General features: G+C 39.0%; 1 protein-coding gene across 1 annotated transcript in view; it reads right to left on the bottom strand.

Annotated features, from left to right (window-relative positions):
* Window positions 1–22706, bottom strand: part of LOC126484112 (uncharacterized) — a 273492-nt gene that overhangs the window by 78600 nt on the left and 172186 nt on the right. The window contains exon 11 of the mRNA XM_050107490.1: window positions 22361–22532. Coding sequence (XP_049963447.1) covers window positions 22361–22532 — 172 coding nt within the window. The remainder of the gene's footprint in view (window positions 1–22360; window positions 22533–22706) is intronic.

Here is a 22706-nt window from a genome sequence, read left to right as displayed (position 1 = left end):
CACATTTAAGGAAACAGCTGATCAGAACTTTGCAATAGCACTTTACTGAAGTATGTGAATATAGAGTTATGCTTGTACTTATTACATAATTACACAAACTTGAAGTGGTTGTCAGTTTAGTTGGGAGACTGCCTCGTAAATGTAACGGTAAAATAATTTTTGGACTTCACTTTGGAATGGAAAAAGTAATACAAGCTGTGATAATTAGAGGTAAAAGAAACCTTCAGATAAAGTCGTGTAGTGCTGAGGCATAATGAAGTACACAAATTTGTATTCATAAGTGAACAACTTCCCTTCTTCCTTTACTCTACTTCCAATGTGCACTTTTAACTTTTATAATGATTTGAGTAATTTTAGAATTTATATTAAAAGAGAGCGGTTCAGAAAGTATCTGACTTTATTTGTTATTGTTGAAACCAATGGTATCGGGCCACATGTGTGCTCTGTGTTTGCAGGCACACGTAGTGCACATGCCTGATCTCTATTCGTGACTGCAGAAACAACCAGTTGCTGGCTAGCCACTGACAAGTGAACACGTGTAAGTGGTAGTCACTGGATTTTTGTGGTGTGGGCAAGACAAAAGCAACAGAACAACATTACTGCAACAAATTTTGTCTTAAGTTTGTTGATTTTCAAGTTGAAACAATCCACAAGATTTGACAAGTATTTGAGGACAACGCAATGGGTACCACAAAGATAAAGGAATGGTACAACTCCCCTTCAAAGATGTCCACTCACATTCAAGTGGGCCCTCAACATCCACAAATGAGGTTTATATTGATCACGTAACGACCCTGGTGAAACGAGATAGACAAATCACGATCAGAGAACTTGTAGAGGAGGTTACAATTAGTAATGGATTCATTTCATTTTAATGGAGCATTTGGAACTCATGAGGATCTCAGCAAAATTTGCGCCAAAGTTGTTAACATCTGAGCAGAAGCAACTTCATTCAGAGATTGCACAGAGCATGTTAGAGACTGAAGAGTAATCCCAACTTTCTTATCAAAGTTATCACTGGCAATGAGTCCTCGGTTACTCATTCTTTCCAGAAGCAAAGATCCGCAATGGAGTGTGCATCACGAGTACTCCCGCGAAAGTACTGTTTTCAATAAGGGGTACTACCAAGGGAGTCTGCATCGCCTTTGTGGGACAGTAAGATGCAAACGACTGGACTTCTGAGCAGCAGGCAGTTGGCACCTTCACCATGAAAATGCACCTGCTCAACATTCTCAATTAATTCAGAGATTTTTGTCCAAACACAACACAGCTGTGGTCTGTCCTATTCCTCTGGCCTACCACTGAGTGCCTTCTGGCTTTACCCGAAAAACTGAGAAAGATTATGAAAGAGACCAGATTTCAGAACTGGGAAGAAATTATGCAGAATTCGATAGAGCAGTTGCGCACCACACCAAAAGAGGCTTTCCACTGATGCTTATAGCAGTGGCAACAACATTGAGAGGTGTGTAGAAGCTGAAGGAGCCTACTTTGAAGGTGACTCCGTCAAAAAATTGTGTCTGAATAAAAATCAATTTTGTAAATAAGAATTGGATACTTTTTGAACAGACTTCGTACAGTGAATTTAATGGTTTTGCTTAATGCTATCTAATGACTTATTACTATGTTCTATTTGAACTGATTAATGATGAATAAGTGGGCTGTGCTTGTCTGTGTGTTTTTTTTTTTCCTTTACCGAAGAAGGCTTAGGCCTAAAGCTAAATGTGTAACAGTATTTTCATTGTGGCTGTCTGTAACTCAATGTGTCATCTTTACAGTGAGTAGGAATCTATCCTTTTTCCTAATATTGTTGATATTCCAAGCTGGAGTTTCCATAGTTTAATGTTTTTATGTCTTATTTAGCAATACCTACTGATTTTCAAGCCAATATATGTAGTGGCCTTTACAAAAAGGTTTTAGTTACTTTGAGGTCATTTGCAAAATTGTGTTCATTAATGGAAATACATAGTTTTATATAGGGAATTATTTTGGTTTATACTGGTATGCTGAAGTAGCAAAGTTAATAATAATCGAAATAATACAGAAGTTATTAAAGATAGTATTAGAAACAGAGATATTATTAGAAGCAGGTATCTGATGAAAGTGTTTTGACATTAATAACAACTATTTTTAATCTGTCCACATATAATGTGTAGTATACAGCTTTACGAAAAATTAGGGTAATTAACTTGATATTAATCTAGTCATATAAAAACTATTATTATATGCTCTTGCCCAGATCTGTGTGAAGCAGGTCATGTTGAAAAAAATGCTAACTATTTTGTTGAAAATATTTTCCGTAGTAAGGCATTCAGCAAGTGAATGGTACTATACAACCATTATTATGTTTCTATAACTTGTTTGTATTGATTTTGATGAAGTTTTGAAGTAACTTCTAAGGTACTCAGAATATATAATGAGAGGATAGGATTAATGGCAATGTGTTAGTGTTTAATGTTGAGGATGATGATGTCTTGCAAGAATAATAATTATTATGTTGATGCATAGGGAGGAATATGAAGTAGACTGAAGATGACTGATTAAGGACTCAGTGTCATGTATGGTAGTCAATTATGTTCATGATATCACGTGCTATGAAGTAATAGTAAAGTGTTTGTAATTGTAGAAAATTGTTAATGAACAACTTGAGTCAAGAGAAAGTAAAGTGTGAGATTAACTGATTTTGCAAATACGAAAGTACAGATAAATGTGGAATAATAATGGACATAGAGAGGGGCAAGAGGAGGTGGACAAAGAGGAGGCAGGGGAAAGGGGGGGGGGGAGGGGCAGGGAAGTGAACAGAGGAAGTGGAGTAGGTGGAGGGTATGGACGAAGAGAGGGGGAAGAGAAAATGGACAGAAAGAAGGGGAATGGGAGTGGAGAAGGAGATTACCCAAATCACACTCTTTTCTGCCTTCTCAGTAACTGAATACTTACTTTTGCATCTGAGAAGAACTTTCTTGTAGTACTTTGCACAGTCACCATTATGATGATCTCCCCCCTGTCGCCATGATGTCATTTTGCTACATTACTCACTTGAGTGCTCAGCCCATTCAGGGTGTCATGATAGTTCCCATGTTTGCTGCTACTCCACCCACATTTCACTCTTGCTGGTATTCCACCTAGTCATTTATTGATTCTACTCAACCTCAGATTTTTTTTTTTGTTCAGGGACGACTTAAATTTTCAATATCTGTCCAGAATATTACACTGGGCACAGCAACCTCGCCCTCCCCCATTTCTTTATAAAATTCTTTTCAAATTTTTCTGCTTTGAGTATCTCTGAAACAATCATCACATGCATTTGACATCAATAAAACACTGTACAGCCTAGTTATCCCACTGTCACCACAGAGCTGAAACATGGCTTAGTTCCATAACATTAGGTTTTATTTTCAGTCCACTAAACTTATTGTCTTAACCTTTACTGATGTCATCACTTTCACATTAACACAATCTTTCGAAAATTTACAAGTTTACTCACTAATTCAAAACATAATCACTCATTAATTATTATCTCTATTAACAAACCAATCAGCAGGTATCTGGTGCACATGGAATTTTGAATGATGTGTAGACATACATTTAATGCAAAATTGGATTGCATATATCACAACCAGAACCACCTCAGCAATGGATAATGTAGCACCTATGGCTTGTAAAGTGAGAGGCTGTTTATCATGACATTCTTGCATGTTGTGAACCATTTGCTCTGCTGAGGTTCATCGTTTTTGTCTCACTTCAAGTTCATCTAGCAACAGTAGGATGTCTGCATTCAGGGTTTTATTCAGGAAGATTATGTTTTGGCTTGGCATCACCTCCAGCTTTTTCCTCAACCAATGCAATATAGGTTTACGTCAGCGTAGTTGTACAGTAACTGTTGTTGGAAGATGGAACTTTGTGCCCCTACATCACAAGTTGTACTATTTTTAGTATTCTCTTGTCCCGCAATTCCATTCTAGTCATGCCCTTTGGTTTACCATTTTCATAACATTTTATGATTATTGTTTATGTTGAAAATACTGAGTAGATCCTGTGTGCACCCGCTCTCTGGAAATGAGGAGAAGGGGCTAACACTTCCCTTCAACATTAAATTACTTCAGCTTTTCCCAAAAACCAATGTACCTCATGGCCCACACACCAGTCTGTACTAATCTACTTGAGCAGATCATAATACATTCCCTTTGACATCCCTATAAGCCTCCCAACGATACCAGAACATATGCTGCCCTTTGCTCCGAAATTACTACTACTTCCTGGATTTGTAATTGCACCCAGTTCCCTCATTATCCACTTGACCATACAGGGTATACTGTATAACATTGATATTGGGCATTAATGCCCATTTCTGGGAATCAAATTGAAATGTGTAATCCTGTTCCATCAGTACTCATTTGAATGGCTGACATATGATATTATAATGCTTTGCCTCAGTTGGTTCTGCTATGTGCTGTAACTCTGCTGTGGATACCTTCTATTCTCTGCAGTTGCTGTGGACGCAACATAGAACCCAGCTGTCCATGTACGGCAAGATATACTGATTCTGTTAACACAATCACTCCCACCATTGTGTCATTCAGACTATCAATTAAGCTTGTAGGCAATGTCTAGGACATATGCAATCTGTTCTAAATTTTTTCCATTTATGTTATATACATGAATTAATTACAAAATACTTACCTAAAAAATTCTTGATTAGTGTTGATGCCATTACAGCTTCACATACCGTTAAAATCTTTCTTAAAATGACAACATCCGTACATGACAATTGAAAACAGCTTTTCATCAATCGTTGCCAGTGTAACTGAATGATTGATGGTCATAAAACTAAAAATATACATTAATACAGAGAAGCGGCAGTGAAAATAAAACAATATTTGCATAAAATTACTACATGTAAAAGATATTGCCTTATCAAAGGTGTTATGCTGTTACAACTTAGTAACTGAGAAACAGTATTTATGCCATTTCGTTACAGAGGTCACCCATGTACACTGAAGAACCAAAGAAACTGGTACCACTGCCTAATATCGTTTAGGCCCCCAGAAGTACTGCAACATAACATGGCATGGATTCGACTAATGTCTGAAGTAGTGTTGGAGTGAACTGACAGAATGAATCCTGCAGGGCAGTCCATAAATCACTGCGAGTACGAGGGGGTGGAGATCTCTTCTGAACAGCACGTTGCAAGGCATCTCAGATGTGCTCAATAATGTTCATGTCTGGGAGTTTGGTGGCCAGCGGAGGTGTTTAAACTTAGAAGAGTATTCCTGGAGCCACTCTAGAAATTCTGGATGTGTGGTGTGTCGCATTGTCCTGCTGGAATGCACAATGGATATGAATGGATGCAGGTGATCAGACAGGATGCTTATGTAAGTGTCACCTGTCAAGAGTCGCATCTAGACGTATCAGGGGTCCCATATCACTCCAACTGCACACGCCCCACACCATTATAGAGCCTCCACCAGCTTCAACAGTCCCCTGCTCACATACAGGTTCCCTGGATTCATTAGGTTGTCTCCATGTTCGTCTGACCAGGCAACAGGTTTCCAGTCGTCAACAATCCAATGTCAGCATTGAAGGGCCCAGTCGAGGCATACAGCTTTGTGTCCTGCAGTCATCAAGGGTACACAAGTGGGCCTTCAGCTCTGGAAGCCCATAGCAATGATGTTTCATTGAATGGTTTGCACGATGACATTTGTTGATGGCCCACCATTGAAATCTGCAGCAATTTGTGGAAGGGTTGAGCTTCTCTCATGTCAAACGCTTCTCTTCAGTCGTCGTCGGTCCCGTTCTTGCAGGATCTTTCTCCGGCTGCAGCAATGTTGGAGATTTCATCGCTACTTCGGAGATGCTGGGTCCCATCGCTCATGCACCGACTATAACACAATGTTCAAACTCACTTAAATCTTAGTAACATGCCATTATAGCAGCAGTAACTGATCTAACAACAGCACCGGACACTTAATGTCTTACACGGGTGTTGTTGGTCGCAGTGCCATATTTTGCCTGCTTACATATCTCTGTATTTGAATATGCATGTGTGTACCAGTTTCTTTGGCACTCCAGTGTACATGTTGCTGTGAAGAGGTACATGAGGATAGTACACAGCAGTTGATGCCCATTACAACATACAAGTAATGTGCTCATCTGCCACACTATTCACATGTATGACATCACAGCAATATATATACGATGATGATCTCTGTTACGAAATGATGTAAATACTGACTGCGTCAGTTAAGAAGAAATCTTTTACATGTAGTCATTTTAGTGGAAAGGTCCTTATGCAAATATTGTTTTATTTTTACTGTCTCTTCTCTGTATTAATGTATATTTTCACTTTTATGACTATTGTTCAATTACACTGGCCACAAATGATGAAAAGAACGTTTTAATTGTCATGTTTGGATGTTATCATTTTGAGAAAGATTTTAATGATGTCTGATGATGTAATGGCACAACACTAATCAAGTATGTTTTATGTTATGTATTCTGTACTTAATTTGTGTATGTATTCTTGATTCCTGCTACAACATTATGTGCAGTTCTGCAAGCCGTTGTATATGAGAAAAATCTTTCTTCTATCTTAGATCTGAAGATGAATAGATTGTTAGCTGAATCTAGTAATCTACCCAAATAAAGATGTTCACGTGCGATCTTGACTTCATGGGCTTTCAATCCCTAATGTAAATAAAAAATCATATGCTACTCATGGCTCTCACAGTGTTCCACATATGTTGTGCTAACTTGGCGGTTAATTCACTTCCCACCTTGGTGTTGTTCTGCACACGTTGCTTCCAAGTCTATAAGTGATCTAATAGCATCTGCAACTGCTTGTATCTGTCCTACTGTGTTGTTCAAGGTCTGGATGTCTTCATTGTTCAGATTACCAAATATGTTTTCCGCAGCTTCCTGCCCGGATCTAACCACCCTATTTTTACATACCATCTTTTGTGGTACTAGGGCCATCACTTGCTTAAGCTTTTCTCTTAGTTTCTTGTAAGAGAGTTGGAAACTAAGGTACTGTGCTTGTTCTTCTGTCAGGATTACTCCTTTCTGCTGCTTCTCAATGTGGCTCAAAAAGTGCTTGTTGCAATCTACACACCTCATTCCTCCACGACACCCATATATTTGTACACCACCTGACAAAAAGAAACTGTTTTTACTTCCCGTCACCTATTCAAAAGGTGAGGCAACATGAATTGAACAACACAACTCTATTGTTAGTTGTGGTTATCAGTTTGAAGACTAACTTGATACAGCTCTCCATGCCACTCTATCCCTTGCAAGCCTCTTCATCTCCAAATAACTACTGGAACTTACTCCCCCTGAACCTGCTTGCTGTATTCATCTCTTGGTCTCCTCCTACAATTTTTATCCTGCATGCTTCCCTCCAATACTAAGCTGGTGATCCTTCGATGACTCAGAATGTGTCGTATCAACCAACCCTGTCTTTTGGTCGGGTTGTGCCACAAATTTCTTTTCTCGCCAATCCTATTCAGTACCTCCTCATTAGTTACATGATCTACTCACATAATCTTCAGCATTCTTCTGTAGCACCACATTTCAAAAGCTTCTATTCTCTTCTTGTCTAAATTGTTTATCAGCTACGTTTCACTTCCATACACGACTACACTCCAGACAAATACCTTCAGAAAAGACTTCCGAACAATTGCATCTATATTCGATGCTAACAAATTTCTCTTCTTCATAGATGTTTTTCTTTCGATTGCCAGTCTACATTCACCACCATCAGTTACTTTGCTGCCCAAATAGCAAAGCTCATCTACTACTTTAAGTACCTCATGTCCTAATTATTTCCCTCAGCATCACCTGATTTAATTTGACTGCATTCCATTATTCTCGTTTTGCTTTTGTTGACATTCATCTTATATTCTCCTTTCAAGACATTGTCGATTCCGTTGAACTGCTCTGTCTCTGACAGAATTAGAATTTCACTGGCAAACCCCAAAGTTTTTATTTCTTCTCCCTGGACTTCAATTCCTACTCAAAATTTTCTTTTTTTTTCCCTTTACTGCTTGCTCAATATACGACTGAATAACATTGGGGATAGGCTACAACGCTGTCTCACTTCCTTCTCAACCACTGCTTCCCTTTCATGCTCCCCAACTCTTGTAACTGTCACTTGGTTTCTACACGAGTTGTAAATAGTTTTTCCACTCCCTGTATTTTACGCCTGCCACTTTTAGAGTTTGAAAGAGAGTATTCCAATCAATACTGTCAAAAGCTTCCTCTAAGTCAACAAATGCTATAAACGTAGGTTTGCTTTCCCTTAACTTATCTTGTATGAGAAGTCGTAGGGTCAGTATTGCCTCGTGTGTTCCTACACTTCTCCAGAATCCAAACCTATCTTCCCTAAGGTCAGATTCTACCAGTTTTTCAATTCTTTTGTAAATGATTCGTATTAGTATTTTGCAGCCATGACATATTAAATTGATAGTTCAGTAATTTTCACAACTGTCGGCACTGGCTTTCTTTGGAATTGGGATTATAATATTCTTCTTGAAGTCTGAGGGTGTTTCACTTGTCTCTTACATCTTGTTCACCAGATGGAAGAGTTTTGTCATGGGTGGCTCTCCCAAGACCATCAGTAGTTTTAACAAAATGCTATCTACTCCCGGGGCCTTGTTTCAACTTAGGTTTTTCAATGCTCTGTCAAATTCTTCATGCAGTATTATATTTCCCATTTCATCATCATACTTGTCCTCTTCCATTTCTATAATAATGCCGTCAAGTACATCTCCCTTGTATAGATTCTCTACATACTCCCTCGAGCTTTCTGCTTTCCCTTCTTTGCTTAGGACTGGTTTTTCATCTGAGCTCTTGATATTCATACAGCTGCTTCTCTTTCCTACAAAGGTCTTTTTAATTTTCCTGTAGGCAGTATCTATCTTTCCCCTAGTGAAATACGCTTCTAAAACCCTACATCTGTCCTCTAGCCTTTCCTGCTTAACCATTTTGCACTTCCACAACCCCAACACACAATAAAAGCAACTTCTGTTCTACCCATCACATAACTTACCAACAAAGAATGAGAAAGAAACTAACCCCCTAAAACACAATACGTAGCACAAAAAATAAACTGGTAATGTCCTTCAGTAAACTACACAAAGACAATCAGTGAGCAACATGACCATCAAAGGTAAACTAAAAATTTGGCAATAACCCTAGATATCAATGCGGTCTAAATGCATAAGGTATCCTACGTACACATTGATCATTATTGGCTGTTCCTTCTCTCTCTCTCTCAAATTAAGGTGTTTTTAAGGGATCACTGCTTGTATTTATACAGTCTACATAAAAACCTTAAACAAGTAAACCAACCACAATTTCATATGCAGTAGGCTTCAACAAATTATTTTTAACATAAAACATGTAAACTTTAAAATATAAGAATACCTTACCTCACTATTAAAACATTTCTTTAATGAATCTGGAGTTTCTAGCATAAACACCCCCTTGTGCAATGATACTGACTTGTAGATCATAGTATGAAAAAGTAATACTCAGTTTGAGCACAAATTTCATCTAACAATTTACAAAATTGTTGAGAAAAAATGTATGGAGATTTAATCACTTAATTATATAACACTTTACACTGCTTAAAAAAAAACACGATAACAGCACTTTAAGTTTGGTCTTTTTTTAATTTTTTAGTTAACATGCTCATTTTAAGGTGGGATAGCAGCATAAAATAATTTTCACTCAGTTCTTCAGACTCTTTTCTTTTTCTTGAACTTGCTTCTCAGTTTCGCTTATTTCCTCAATTTTTTCCCTCAGCTGTTTGACGAATTTTTGACTGAGAATAAAGTGCAATATCACTTGCTCTCTCTGATGACTCATCAGCAAATTTTTCTAGCTTTCCAGCACCAGTTTCTATAAACGTGCTCTCTTCTTCTTCAATGATTCCAATTCTTATTTCAATTTTCTGTTTCTTTCAGAGACATCCCTCAGCTTCTGTCCCCCCCCCCCCCCCCCCCCCCCTCTTCTTCTACTGTCAAGCTGTAGCATGTACAACTGCCTAGCATTACTTGCTGAAGAAAAACATCTCTTTTTACAATTACTGTTTCAGTAAGACATCATCACAAAAGCTGTTGTCCTCTTTGATTATTCTCAAAGTGGCATCATGTAGTATGTATAGAATTTAATAAGGTAGCTTAAAATTACGTCCTGATACCCACACAGTACGTAAACTTGCCACACCAAATTGTCCTTTTCTGAAGTAAAAAAATGAAATGATACAGAAATCATTTCACGAATGACATGTTGAGCAATAGTAATTTTTGGAAGACATAAAAATTAAGAAGTTTTTAAGGGTCCTTAAAATTTAGCAGCTGAAATAAGGACTTTTCAAGAATTTCACATAGCATATGAACTCTGTATTAAACAGCTGCAAGGTATCAATTCCTATTATTTCAAATGGTTTCAATGCTTTAGGTAGTCCTTGCAATGGAATTGGTTGGTGACTAAGATCAACCAGTTGCACACAAGGCATGCAGTTCCTAACATATTGCTCGACATCCTGTTTCCTAGTCCTCCACCAAAACTTTTCAAACACTCATTGGTCAGTTGCTCTATAACTGCCACGACCTTGTCTCAAAACTTCGGCTCAGAATGCTGTGGTTATCGCCATGTGTGGTGCACTTTGTTGTTCTGCACAGTAAGCCATTGTGCATCAAGAAGTGTCACTGTGAGATGAATATCTGACAGCCAGCATCAACTTTGCGCTCTTCCACTTGGCACTGCTGTTACCCAGTGCTTGCAGACCTGCAGTTTTCCTGCTTATACTATCCCTGATTTGTGCATCTTCTTGTAATCAATTTTGCTTAACTTTGGCATAAATGTATAAGCCCCTATACAATTTTGTAACAGAGTGTCAAATATGAATATAGGAAAGAGAATTTTTTACATTAAAATACATTGACCTGTTTACATCACTGACTCAGGTTCAGTTTAAATGGATATCGCAGTTAATGGTCATATGGGTGATCCCGCTGGAAGGGTCTTTTAATCCTATCAAACACTTTAATGCAGGTTAATCCATCACTACTTTAAACTTTTGACCATACGAATTACAACAGAAGTAAGAAGTGCCCATAGGTAACTGTTAACATTTCCGTATCCATAGTGGAATAATCTTATTCTGCTTTGTTCAGTTATCTGGATGTGTATGCTACTGATGTCCTTGTTATCGATACTCTGGCTGAGAACGCATTCCACTGCCACACTGCTTGCATAACAGGACAAAACGAATTCTTTTTTGAATCGGAAAATACTAAAACTGGATTTGATATCAGTGTCTGGTTCAAGGCATCAAACGCTATCTGACATTTGGTAGACCATTCAAATTTTGCTTCTTTCTTTAATGCGCAGTTTAGAGGGTTGTCAAAATTCTTTACAAATTTCCTATAATAATTATAAAGGCCTAAAACTGATTGCAACTGTTTAGCTGTCTGTGGTGGCAAGAAGTTCCTAACTTCTGATTGGTTTTTATAGCTTCTTGTCTGGTCACATGCCCAAGACATTTGCTGCAAAATGACATTTATCAATAATCATCATTAGCCATGCTGTTTGCAGTCTCTTGAACACCTCTTCCATTTGTTGTACATATTCCACCATGTCCTTCGAAAACACTACGATGTTGTGCAGATGGACCGTGCATTGTTTCCATGCATCATATCCACTTTAAGCCCCTAAGTATGTTATGCAACAGTCTTTGAAAACTAGCTGATGCATTTTTTATTCTGAACAGCATTCGATGGTACTGGTAATGGCACTAAGGGCTGGTAAAAGGGTTTTCAGCTAGTCCTCTATTGCTACAGCTAAATGATGATATCCACTCCTTAATTTCACTGCGAAAAAATATATGCACTGACCCAAGATGTTCAGAGTCTCTATTATGTTCGGTATGGGATACGCATCAGTGACAGCTCTTGCAATGAGGAACTGGCAATCAAAGCAAGATTCGTGTTTCTTAGTGCCACCTGGTGATTTCTTTGGAAACAGGATGGCTAATGCATCCCATGGGCTGTCACCATATCCATTAATCTTATAAGCCAGCTGCTGATCAATAAATCCTTCCATTAATAGATGGATACATATCTGGACCTTGTACAGTTTCCTGTATACAGGACTGTTGTTCTCCGTTAATATCCTGGGCTGCATGACCAGCACCACTGGAAACAGAGCATTTGGATTAAATAAATACATAAACTGCAGTAAAATGTTTTCCATTGCTTTCTTAATGTATCCTTGTAAATGCTTTAATTTCTCACAAGATGGAGGCACAACGACAGTTTGCTTGTGACAAAGTTCCTCACTTGACCTACGTACATCATCCTTCTCCATGACATCTAAATTAGCAAGCACCAACTGGTTAGCTGCAACACAGAATTTAGCTGCAAGAGTCACAGTATTTGTGCTTGCTGGGCTACGTCAATGACGTTATCCTTCCTTGGAGGTGACCAAATATGCCCTAGTTTTCTAAGTTTGTCAGTGCTCTTGATCGGTTCAGCATTTCACAACTTTGCCTTTCAGACACACTTTTCTGCTGTGTCAGGAACTGAATAGTTACCCTTGCACCCGATTTGAGCTTTCTTGTCACACTTTGCACAATCACATTATGACACTATCCCTCAGGTGCCATAATGTCATTTTGCTGCATTGCTTGCTTGAGCACTCAGCCCTTTAAAGGTGTCACAATAGCTTCTGTATTTGCTGCTATTTCTCTCTTATTGGCATTCCATCTGGGTCACTGACTCATTCTGGCATTGTCCAGGTTCTGGCATTGTCCAGGGAGAATTTTAACATTTTTTTAATATCCGCCCAGAATATTATGCTTCTATCAGGAAATATATTGAGAGTTCATTTTATGGTTACAGTGGTTCTGATGGCTAACAGAAAAATAAAGGGTGGTTACAATAAAACTTTCGCTACTTAGGCCAGTCTGGATGGAAAACTATTTACCTTACAGGTAGCCAACTTTATAGGAATGATGTCAAGTACTTGCATTGTTAGTAGTGTTAATGTCATGACTTGCCGTAAAGTGTGGGTATTGGTACGGCAATGTATGGTTGATACAAACATCAGTGTGCATCACAGTAGCAGACAACCAACATGGGTCTGGACAAGATGGGCAGTTTTACCATAATAACAGCAATGGTCCTGCTGCTCTTTGTGAGTATCAATGCATTAAAGAGTACAGAGAGGTCTTCTTTCTACATTGGAGTTAAAGAACGTGAAATGGAAGACCAGTTCTGCCACAAACTGCTGAAGAAGTTACTGTTGTCATGGCCGAGAATGCAGGACGTAAAGTGCGATCTTCGAGCAGTGCATGGGCAATTCGAGAAGTGCTGTAAACAATTGTGAAACGGTATCTCTAGTGCCATTCCAGGCTGTTGTGGATCCAGATGGTCATCACATGAAGCAACATTTGTAACCTGGAATGTAAACATGGTTAGCTATTAACAAATGTTACTTCCTCATGTGGAAGTTAAACCATGTGGCTTTCAATGTTTGTTCTTTATTTCTCTTCTGCATGCCCTTACAGGTGTTTCCACAAAGTTTCATTTCTCATATGGGCCTCTCAAGAAGTGAAAGTTTAATTATAACCACCCTGCCTACCGACAATATCTAAAATAAATTTTGGACTAATGGTTTAATGAAAACAGTAGAAGAGTTAGTTGCGGAAAATACTTGTAATGTTGTGCACGAACTGACCTCTCATTTATGTCTCACAAATGTTTGATGGAATTCATGTCGGGTGATTTGGCTGACCAAATCATTCGCCTGAACTGTCGAGAATGTTCTTCAAACCAATCACACACAATTGTGGCCCGGTGACATGGTGCATAAAAATTCCATCATTGTTTGGGAAGGTGCAAATGGACTCCAAGTAGCTGAAGATAACCATTTCCAGTCAGTGATCCTTGTAAACACGGCCCACATCATTATGGAGCCGTATCCAGGCAGTATGGAGCCTTGTTGACAACTTGGGTCCATGATTTCATGGGATCTGCACCAATCTCAAATCTTACCATCAGCTCTTACCAACCGAAATAGGGACTCATTTGATCAAAGCACAGTTTTCCAGTCATATAGGGTCCAACTGACATGGCCACAAGCCCAGGTGGTGTTTTGCTGTTAGCAAAGGCACTCGCATCTGTAATTTGCTGCCATAGCCCACAAACGCCAAATTTCACTGCAATGTCCCAAATAATACATTTGTCATACATCCCAGATTGATTTCTATGGTTATTTCATGCAGTGTTGTTTGTCTGTTAGCACCGACAACTCTACATAAATGCTGCTGCTCTTGGTCGTTAAGTGAAGGCAATCAGGCACTGTGTTGTCTGTGGTTTGAGGTAATGACTGAAATTTTATATTTTTGGCAGAATCCTGACACTGGGATCTCAGAACACTGAATTCTCAAATGATTTCTGAAATGGAGCATCCCATGCATCTACCTCCAACTACCATTCTGCATTCAAAATCTGTTAATTCCCATCATGCAGCCGCAATCACGTCAGAAAGCTCTTCACATGAATCATCTTGAGTACAAACGACAACTCTGCCAATGCACTTCCCTTTTATAACTTATGTATGAGATACTACCGCCATCTGTATATGTGCACAATGCTATCCCGTGTCGCCTCAGTGTAGAGGGAAACAGTTAATTGCTTTGGAGAAAAAATGCATGGGAAGTATTTGTTAAGACTGGTCAACAGTCATAGAGTGTCGTGTGTGATGCATCAGTCTTGATGTATATTTGGTTGTAGAATCAAAATGTACTCTTAGAAATGTGGTCTAATGTAAGGTTTCAGAATATTTAGAAATCTATATATTATTTTTCTACTTTTCCATTCAATTCTGTTATTTTATTTCTCTATATATTCAAAATATAAAAAGTGTCACTGTGAAATTAATTTATTACTAAGTTTAAGAGCAGTTTATTTGGAGAGATGAGATGATGATGCTTTCCTTTTGTGGGGTGTCATCTCTATCGCTATTTTTTCATTCCATCAACCTCCTGACCCCACCAACACCCCGCACCCCTACCTTCTACCTTCTTCCTAAAATTCACAAACCCAATCATCCCGGCCGTCCCATTGTAGCTGGTTACCAAGCCCCCACAGAATGTATCTCTGCCTACGTAGATCAACACTTTCAACCCATTACATGCAGTCTCCCATCCTTCATCAAAGACACCAACCACTTTCTCGAACGCCTCGAATTCTTACCCAGTCTGTTACCCCCGGAAACCATCCTTGTAACCATTGATGCCACTTCCTTATACACAAATATTCCACACGTCCAGGGCCTCGCTGCGATGGAGCACTTCCTTTCACGCCGATCACCTGCCACCCTACCTAAAACCTCTTTCCTCATTACCTTAGCCAGCTTCATCCTCACCCACAACTTCTTCACTTTCGAAGGCCAGACATACCAACAATTAAAGTGAACAGCCATGGGTACCAGGATGGCCCTCTCGTACGCCAACCTATTCATGGGTCGCTTAGAGGAAGCCTTCTTGGTTACCCAGGCCTGCCAACCCAAAGTTTGGTACAGATTTATTGATGACATCTTCATGATCTGGACTCACAGTGAAGAAGAACTCCAGAATTTCCTCTCCAACCTCAACTCCTTTGGTTCCATCAGATTCACCTGGTCCTACTCCAAATCCCATGCCACTTTCCTTGACGTTGACCTCTATCTGTCCAATGGCCAGCTTTACACGTCCGTCCACATCAAACCCACCAACAGGCAACAGTACCTCCATTTGACAGCTGCCACCCATTCCACATCAAATGGTCCCTTCCCTACAGCCTAGGTCTTCGTGGCAAACGAATCTGCTCCAGTCCTGAACCCCTGAACCATTACACCAACAACCTGAAAATAGCTTTCGCATCCCGCAACTACCCTCCCGACCTGGTACAGAAGCAAATAACCAGAGCCACTTCCTCATCCCCTCAAACCCAGAACCTCCCACAGAAGAACCTCAAAAGTGCCCCACTTGTGACAGGATACTTTCCGGGACTGGATCAGACTCTGAATGTGGCTCTTCAGCAGGGATACGACTTCCTCAAATCCTGCCCTGAAATGAGATCCATCCTTCATGAAATCCTCCCCGCTCCACCAAGAGTGTCTTTCCGCCGTCCACCTAACCTTCGTAACCTCTTAGTTCATCCCTATGAAATCCCCAAACCACCTTCCCTACCCTCTGGCTCCTACCCTTGTAACCGCCCCCGGTGTAAAACCTGTCCCATGCACCCTCCCACCACCACCTACTCCAGTCCTGTAACCCGGAAGGTGTACACGATCAAAGGCAGAGCCACGTGTGAAAGCACCCACGTGATTTACCAACTGACCTGCCTACACTGAGACGCATTCTATGTGGGAATGATCGGCAACAAACTGTCCATTCGCATGAATGGACACAGGCAGACAGTGTTTGTTGGTAATGAGGATCATCCTGTGGCTAAACATGCCTTGGTGCACGGCCAGCACATCTTGGCACAGTGTTACACCGTCCAGGTTATCTGGATACTTCCCACTAACACCAACCTATCCGAACTCCGGAGAAGGGAACTTGTCCTTCAATATATCCTCTCTTCCCGTTATCCACCAGGCCTCAATCTCCGCTAATTTAAAGTTGCCGCCACTCATACCTCACCTGTCATTCAACAACATCTTTGCCTCTGCAATTCCGCCTCGACTGACATCTCTGCCCAAACTATTTGCCTTTGAATATGTCTGCTTGTGTCTGTATATGTGTGTGTGTGTGTGTGTGTGTGTGTGTGTGTGTGTGTGTGTGTGTGTGTGCGCGCGCGAGTGTATACCCGTCCTTTTTTCCCCCTAAGGTAAGTCTTTCCGCTCCCGGGATTGGAATGACTCCTTACCCTCTTCCTTAAAACCCACAACCTTTCGTCTTTCCCTCTCATTCCCTCTTTCCTGACGAAGCAACCGTTGTTTGCGAAAGCTTGAATTTTGTGTGTATGTTTGTGTGTCTATCGACCTGCCAGCGCTTTCTTTTGGTAAGTCACATCATCTTTGTTTTTAGATATATTTTTCCCACTGATATCAGTTTGTACCGAAAGGTGTATACTGGAAATAAATTTTTATTACCTTTGCTTCATTCAGTTGATAAGAAGAAAACAAAATGAAGTACGTTCCTGCTACTGGAGACTATTAAATATAAAGATTAGCTTTTGTTTGTGTGGCCATCTTTTGCAGCAGCTGTTAACATCTGTTGTTATAGGGTATTTGTCTTGAGCTGACTCCAATGTAATTAAAAAAGAATTACACTAGAAGCATTTCACTTTTATTTATAAAGCATCTTCTGTGGTATTCTGTAAATTGGATACATACATTTGTACATTTACTTTTTGATTCTTTTAGGTTAAAAACAGTGGTTTTTTTTAAACGAAGTTAGTCTGTAAGCTACTTACGGTATTTCTTTACATAGTCTGCACTTTCCCCTCTCGCTAGCAGTGGCTGATGTCGACAGGTTTCATTTTACATTTGCAGTTTGTGTTATTTCCTGAGCTGCACTATTTATGATTGACTTTCTTAACTGTTTCTCATTCATCACTGCTGCAGTTTTTATGCCTCTTCATTTGTTTTCGTTCACACTGTGAGTGTTGCCAACCTATGAAACGATTTTGTGTGTGTGTGTGTGTGTGTGTGTGTGTGTGTGTGTGTGTGTGTGTGAGAGAGAGAGAGAGAGAGAGAGAGAGAGAGAGAGAGAGATGGCCTGGACAGTGACTATGGGACAGATATGGGAGGTAATAGTAGTGGTAAATGGAGCTTGTGGTTATATTTGTACTTTTAATGTTATACTAATTGATCAATCAGTTTAAAGAGTGTGTGCTTTGCCAAGCTGATCTGATCATTTATGAGTTGTTTCTTTTCTGTTATGGTTTTTTGGATGTGGTAGTTTTCGTGTAGCGTGAGGTGTTTTTTGGTGTTTGTCCTTATGATTTCCATGTCTGTGTATGTGGTTGTAATTTTATGTTGGTGTTTTGCATACGTTGAATGATTTGTCCTACACTTCCATGCTCTTACATGTTCTTAGTATCTGGTGTCAAATGTCCTCCTGGTTTGACCTATGTATCTTCCATCAATGCATTACATTTCAGTTGGTATCTTCCTGATTTCTGATACACATCCATTTTTCCTTTTTTTTTGGGGGGGGGGGGGGGGGGGGGGCGGCAGGGAGTATTTCTGAATTGAGTTGTTGGTTTGGTGTGCTATTTTTATGCCTTGTTTTTTGAAAATATTGGATATTCTGTGTGTGTATTTGTGATTGTATGTCATTGTGTACCATCTTTTACTTTCTGTTTCTTTCATACTTTGTGCTGTCTCTATTCTTGTATTTTGAGTATTTCTTTGTGTGTGATTTTGTCCTTGTGTTGGTGACAGTTGGGTGTTTGTTCTTTTCTGTTTCTTGATTTTCTTGCTCAGCTTTGTTACTTAAGTTCTCTTTGTATCCATTGTTTGTGGCTATCTGTGTTATAGTATTCATTTCTTTTTTGTAATTGTCTGTATCTAATGGTACTGCGTTTAGTCTGTGGAGCATGTATGTAAGTGCTATCTTCTTTTGAGAATTGGGGTGTTGTGATGTCTCGTGTATAATTTTATCTGTTGTTGTCATCAGTTTTCTGTATATGGCAAATGTGTGATGGTTGTTTTGAATCTTTATGGGGATATCCAAGAAATTTAACTGTCTATTTTGCTCTTTCTCTATTGTAAAATGTATCTTATCATGAACAGAATTTATGACTGTGTGTAACTGGTCAATTTTATTGTTTGGTTCATCTATCAGGCACAAAACACCATCCATATATCTAATCCAGTATAGGATGTTGTACCTATTTGGCACTATTTTGTTAAATATAATCTGTTCTACATGCTTCATGAATATATTTGCTTGGGTCCGGACACTGGAGATCCCATTGGTAATCCTTCACTTTGTGAATAGAATTCATTATTGAACTGAAAATAATTCTGTTCTGTTATTAGCTCTAGAAGCCTGACTGTTTCTTTGATGTATTCATGTGAAAGTGTGCTGTGTGTCTTAAGATTTTGTTCTATAATGTTTATTGTTTCAGTTATTGGTATATTGGAATAAACATTCTCTACATCAAATGACAGGAGGGTGGCTGTGTTTGGAACTTGTACGCCTTATGTACTGAATTAATTGTGTGGTGTTTCTTATAGTCCTGCCTTCTTGTAATTTGTAGTTTCCTGATAAGATTTTCAACATGTATCTTGCAAGTGGGAGCATTTCTATAATTGACACGAGCTCTGATGTGGAGATCTTTCTTATGTAGCTTTGGATGGCATCGGAGGGAAGGTGCACTGCGATTTGTTTGTATAAGTTTTCCTTTTCCATTGTTTTCTATTGTCTATTCAATGTCTTTTAGACTGTTTCTCAGCTTCGTTTGGAATCTGTTGGATCTGATTTTAACATTTAACATAATATTTTACAAATATATTCTCTCTCTCTCTCTCTCTCTCTCTCTCTCTCTCTCTCTCTCTCTCTCTCATACACACACACACACACACACACACACACACACACACACACACACAGAGAGAGAGAGAGAGAGAAAATCGTTTCATAGGCTGGCAACACTCACAACGTGAACGAAAGCAAATGAACAGGCATAAACACTTTAGCAGTGATGAATGAAAGACGGTTAAGAAAGTCAATTATAAATAGTGCATTGCAGGAAATAACACAAAATGCCAAAAACTGCAGATGTGAAATGAAGCCTGTCAACATCAGCCACTGATAGCAAGAGGGGGAAGGTGCAGACTATGTAAACAAACACTGTAAGTAGCTTACAGACCAACTTCATTAAAAAAGTTTTTAACCGAAAATAAATGTACAAGCGTATGTATCCAATTTACAATATACCACAGAAGATGCTTTATAAACAAAAGCAAAACGCGTCTGGTAAAATAATTGTCATGTGACTAGGGCCTCCCATCAGGTAGACCGTTCGCCGGGGGCAAGTCTGTAATTCTTTTAAATTACATTGCAGTCAGCTCAAGACAGATAACCTATAATAACAGATAACATTAGCATTTGACCACCTATTGTGATTTACAAGCTGTTGCACTAGTTACAGGTTGCACAAAATAATGATGTTTTCTGTGTTTCTGGGGCAACAAACAGAAATACAATATCAAGGAATAGCCTGTTAGACAAAGGGATGCTGCGGGAAAGGAAAATGTTAATAAACCACTAGCTATGCTTAGTGAAGTCATACTGCCTCCTCTTCATATTAAGTTAACCCTAAAGAAGACTTCTGCAAACCCTCCTGATAAACAGGGTGTGGCTTTCAACCACTGAACAGAAGAAGTATTTGGAAAGTAAGGTACGATTTGGTTCGAAATGGAACCTCCTGTGAAAATCCGATGGAACTTTGCACAGATGTGTTGGGCAGTGTCTTTAGTGTGCCAGTTGATTACTTCACATTGCTCTTTCCAGTTCAGAGCACAAGTGATCACGTAGAAATTCCTAAAACAACAGTGTCTCCCACCAAGTATGTGAACCTATTGAGATATTTCACCTGAAGCTATGCAAACCACATAACATAAATGTAATGCATTTCTTTCTTCAAGACAATTCTCAGCCGCATTCTGGACAATTCTCAGCCGCATTCTGCAGGGGCAATGAAGACACTCCCGCAGCATTTTCAATGGGAAGTTTTTGATCACCCAACTCTGCTCATATGAACTGCTGGCTTCGAAGACCACATTTTGGCACAAACAGTGAAAGGCAGCCCAGCATAGAGAATTGGCAGAAAGCACAGGTGGCTGCTTTCCCTGGCAAGGTACTGGAAAGTTTGTACAACGCTGCGACAAATGTCTAAGTTGGAACGGCAACTATTTAGAAAGGTAGCTGGAAGGAGTGGCTAACTGTTGCGAAAAAGTTTTTGATTTTCACTGTGGTTTCCATTTTGCATCCAATCGGACCTTATTTTCCGAACAGCCCTCATATTTTTTCCCAAGATCAATGAGGCTAAGTTGAAATGTGTGTTTATTGGACAACAAATCAGAAAACTGGTGATCAATGAAACCTTTGATGCTAAACTCACAGATGTAGAGTTACATGGTTGTACTCCTTTCAAAGCTATTGTTCATGGTTTTCAGAATACCAGAGGGCAAATGAATGTTTCCATAGTGACTGAACTAAAAAAGGTGTGTGTGTGTGTGTGTGTGTGTGTGTGTGTGTGTGTGTGTGTGTGTGTGTGTGTGTGTGTGAGGAGAGAGAGAGAGAGAGAGAGAGAGAGAGAGAGAGAGAGAGAGTGAGTTTATAATGTTGCAAATTGATCCTTGATCTTTTTCCAAACACAAAACTTTTGTGCTGCTAGTGATGAACATAATCAATGTTCCCATCAAGACATTCTTACCAAGTAATATTGCTATGAGGGTGCTGAGCTCCCTCGTTGGTGAGTGGTTACAGTCGATTTTCATTTAGAGATACTGATGACATCTCGCAAAATAAAAGCATCCCATTTCTCCAAATGAAGTGATATTAAACTGCAATAAATGAGCAGTTTTAATTGTGATCATTGTTTTGATGATATAAGTGAAATTTTTATATAATATGGCAATTGTTTTAATGTTCTATGAGAGTCTTAGAATAAGTTTAGGGTTGCATGAATCATACTCTGGTTTTGTTAATGTTTGCTACACATTGCAAATAAAAGCGATATGATTTTATTATTACTTTGTTTTTCAGAAATGTGATATGTAAGAAATCTTGTTGCATCTCGGGAATTAAGCACAAAAAATCACACAAATTCACACCCTTAGAAACCCTATGCAAAAAAAAGAAGTTGCAATTTGTTGATCTGTGTAATAAAAACCTTGATGCGTATTAGAGATACCTTGACATAATATTGTTATTTGGACTTTGTAAGATCTCTTGATCTTTGAATTGTACTGTTTTATAGTCACTATCCAGTACCTTGAAGTATATTTGATCCATGACAACAGAAATTTTACACCGTACTTCCTGTCTTTTACAATTGTGACATATTGCTAAGAACCAATGAACAATGGAAATCAAAGAAAAGATGCTTTAAGTAGCAGCTAATATTCTTTATTAGTAATATTTTTACAGGAGGATGTGTGTACCTAACAGGTTAAGTGCGCCTCCAACAGGACATAGTAATTTGTGACTAATGAAAAATTAAAACGGTGTGCCTCAACAGAAACCAAATTTATGAGTAAGGTAAGAAATATGCTCGCATAAAGCTTTGCTTTTGATTAAGGTTACCATTTGTACAATAAAACAAACATTGCTATACTATACTGAGCATACCGTGAAGTTCTGCATTTTTCATCTCCAGAGATACGGCCACCTTATAGTACACAAGCCAACAGTATACTTTGTGAATTGTGCAACCATTTAAACCATAGAAATAAGATGCTGCTTCTATACTATCCAAGATGTGTTTAAAAAAGGGTTGCATATCACAAGTAATAAAATGCACCTAAAAAGGAGAAAAGTCATTTCATGAGAATGCACAGAACTCACATAGAAGTAAGAAACAAGAATGTAACACTATATTTACAAATAAAGATGGTGAAAATTGATGTAGCCACACCAACTGGCATCATTATGTTCTTCATTCAATAGGCAAAGTAGAAAAGAATAATTCATTATA

The sequence above is a fragment of the Schistocerca serialis genome, chromosome 6, assembly GCF_023864345.2.
Source record: "Schistocerca serialis cubense isolate TAMUIC-IGC-003099 chromosome 6, iqSchSeri2.2, whole genome shotgun sequence".
In the NCBI taxonomy this organism is placed as follows: domain Eukaryota; kingdom Metazoa; phylum Arthropoda; class Insecta; order Orthoptera; family Acrididae; genus Schistocerca; species Schistocerca serialis.
This window is presented reverse-complemented; position numbering and strand designations above follow the sequence as displayed.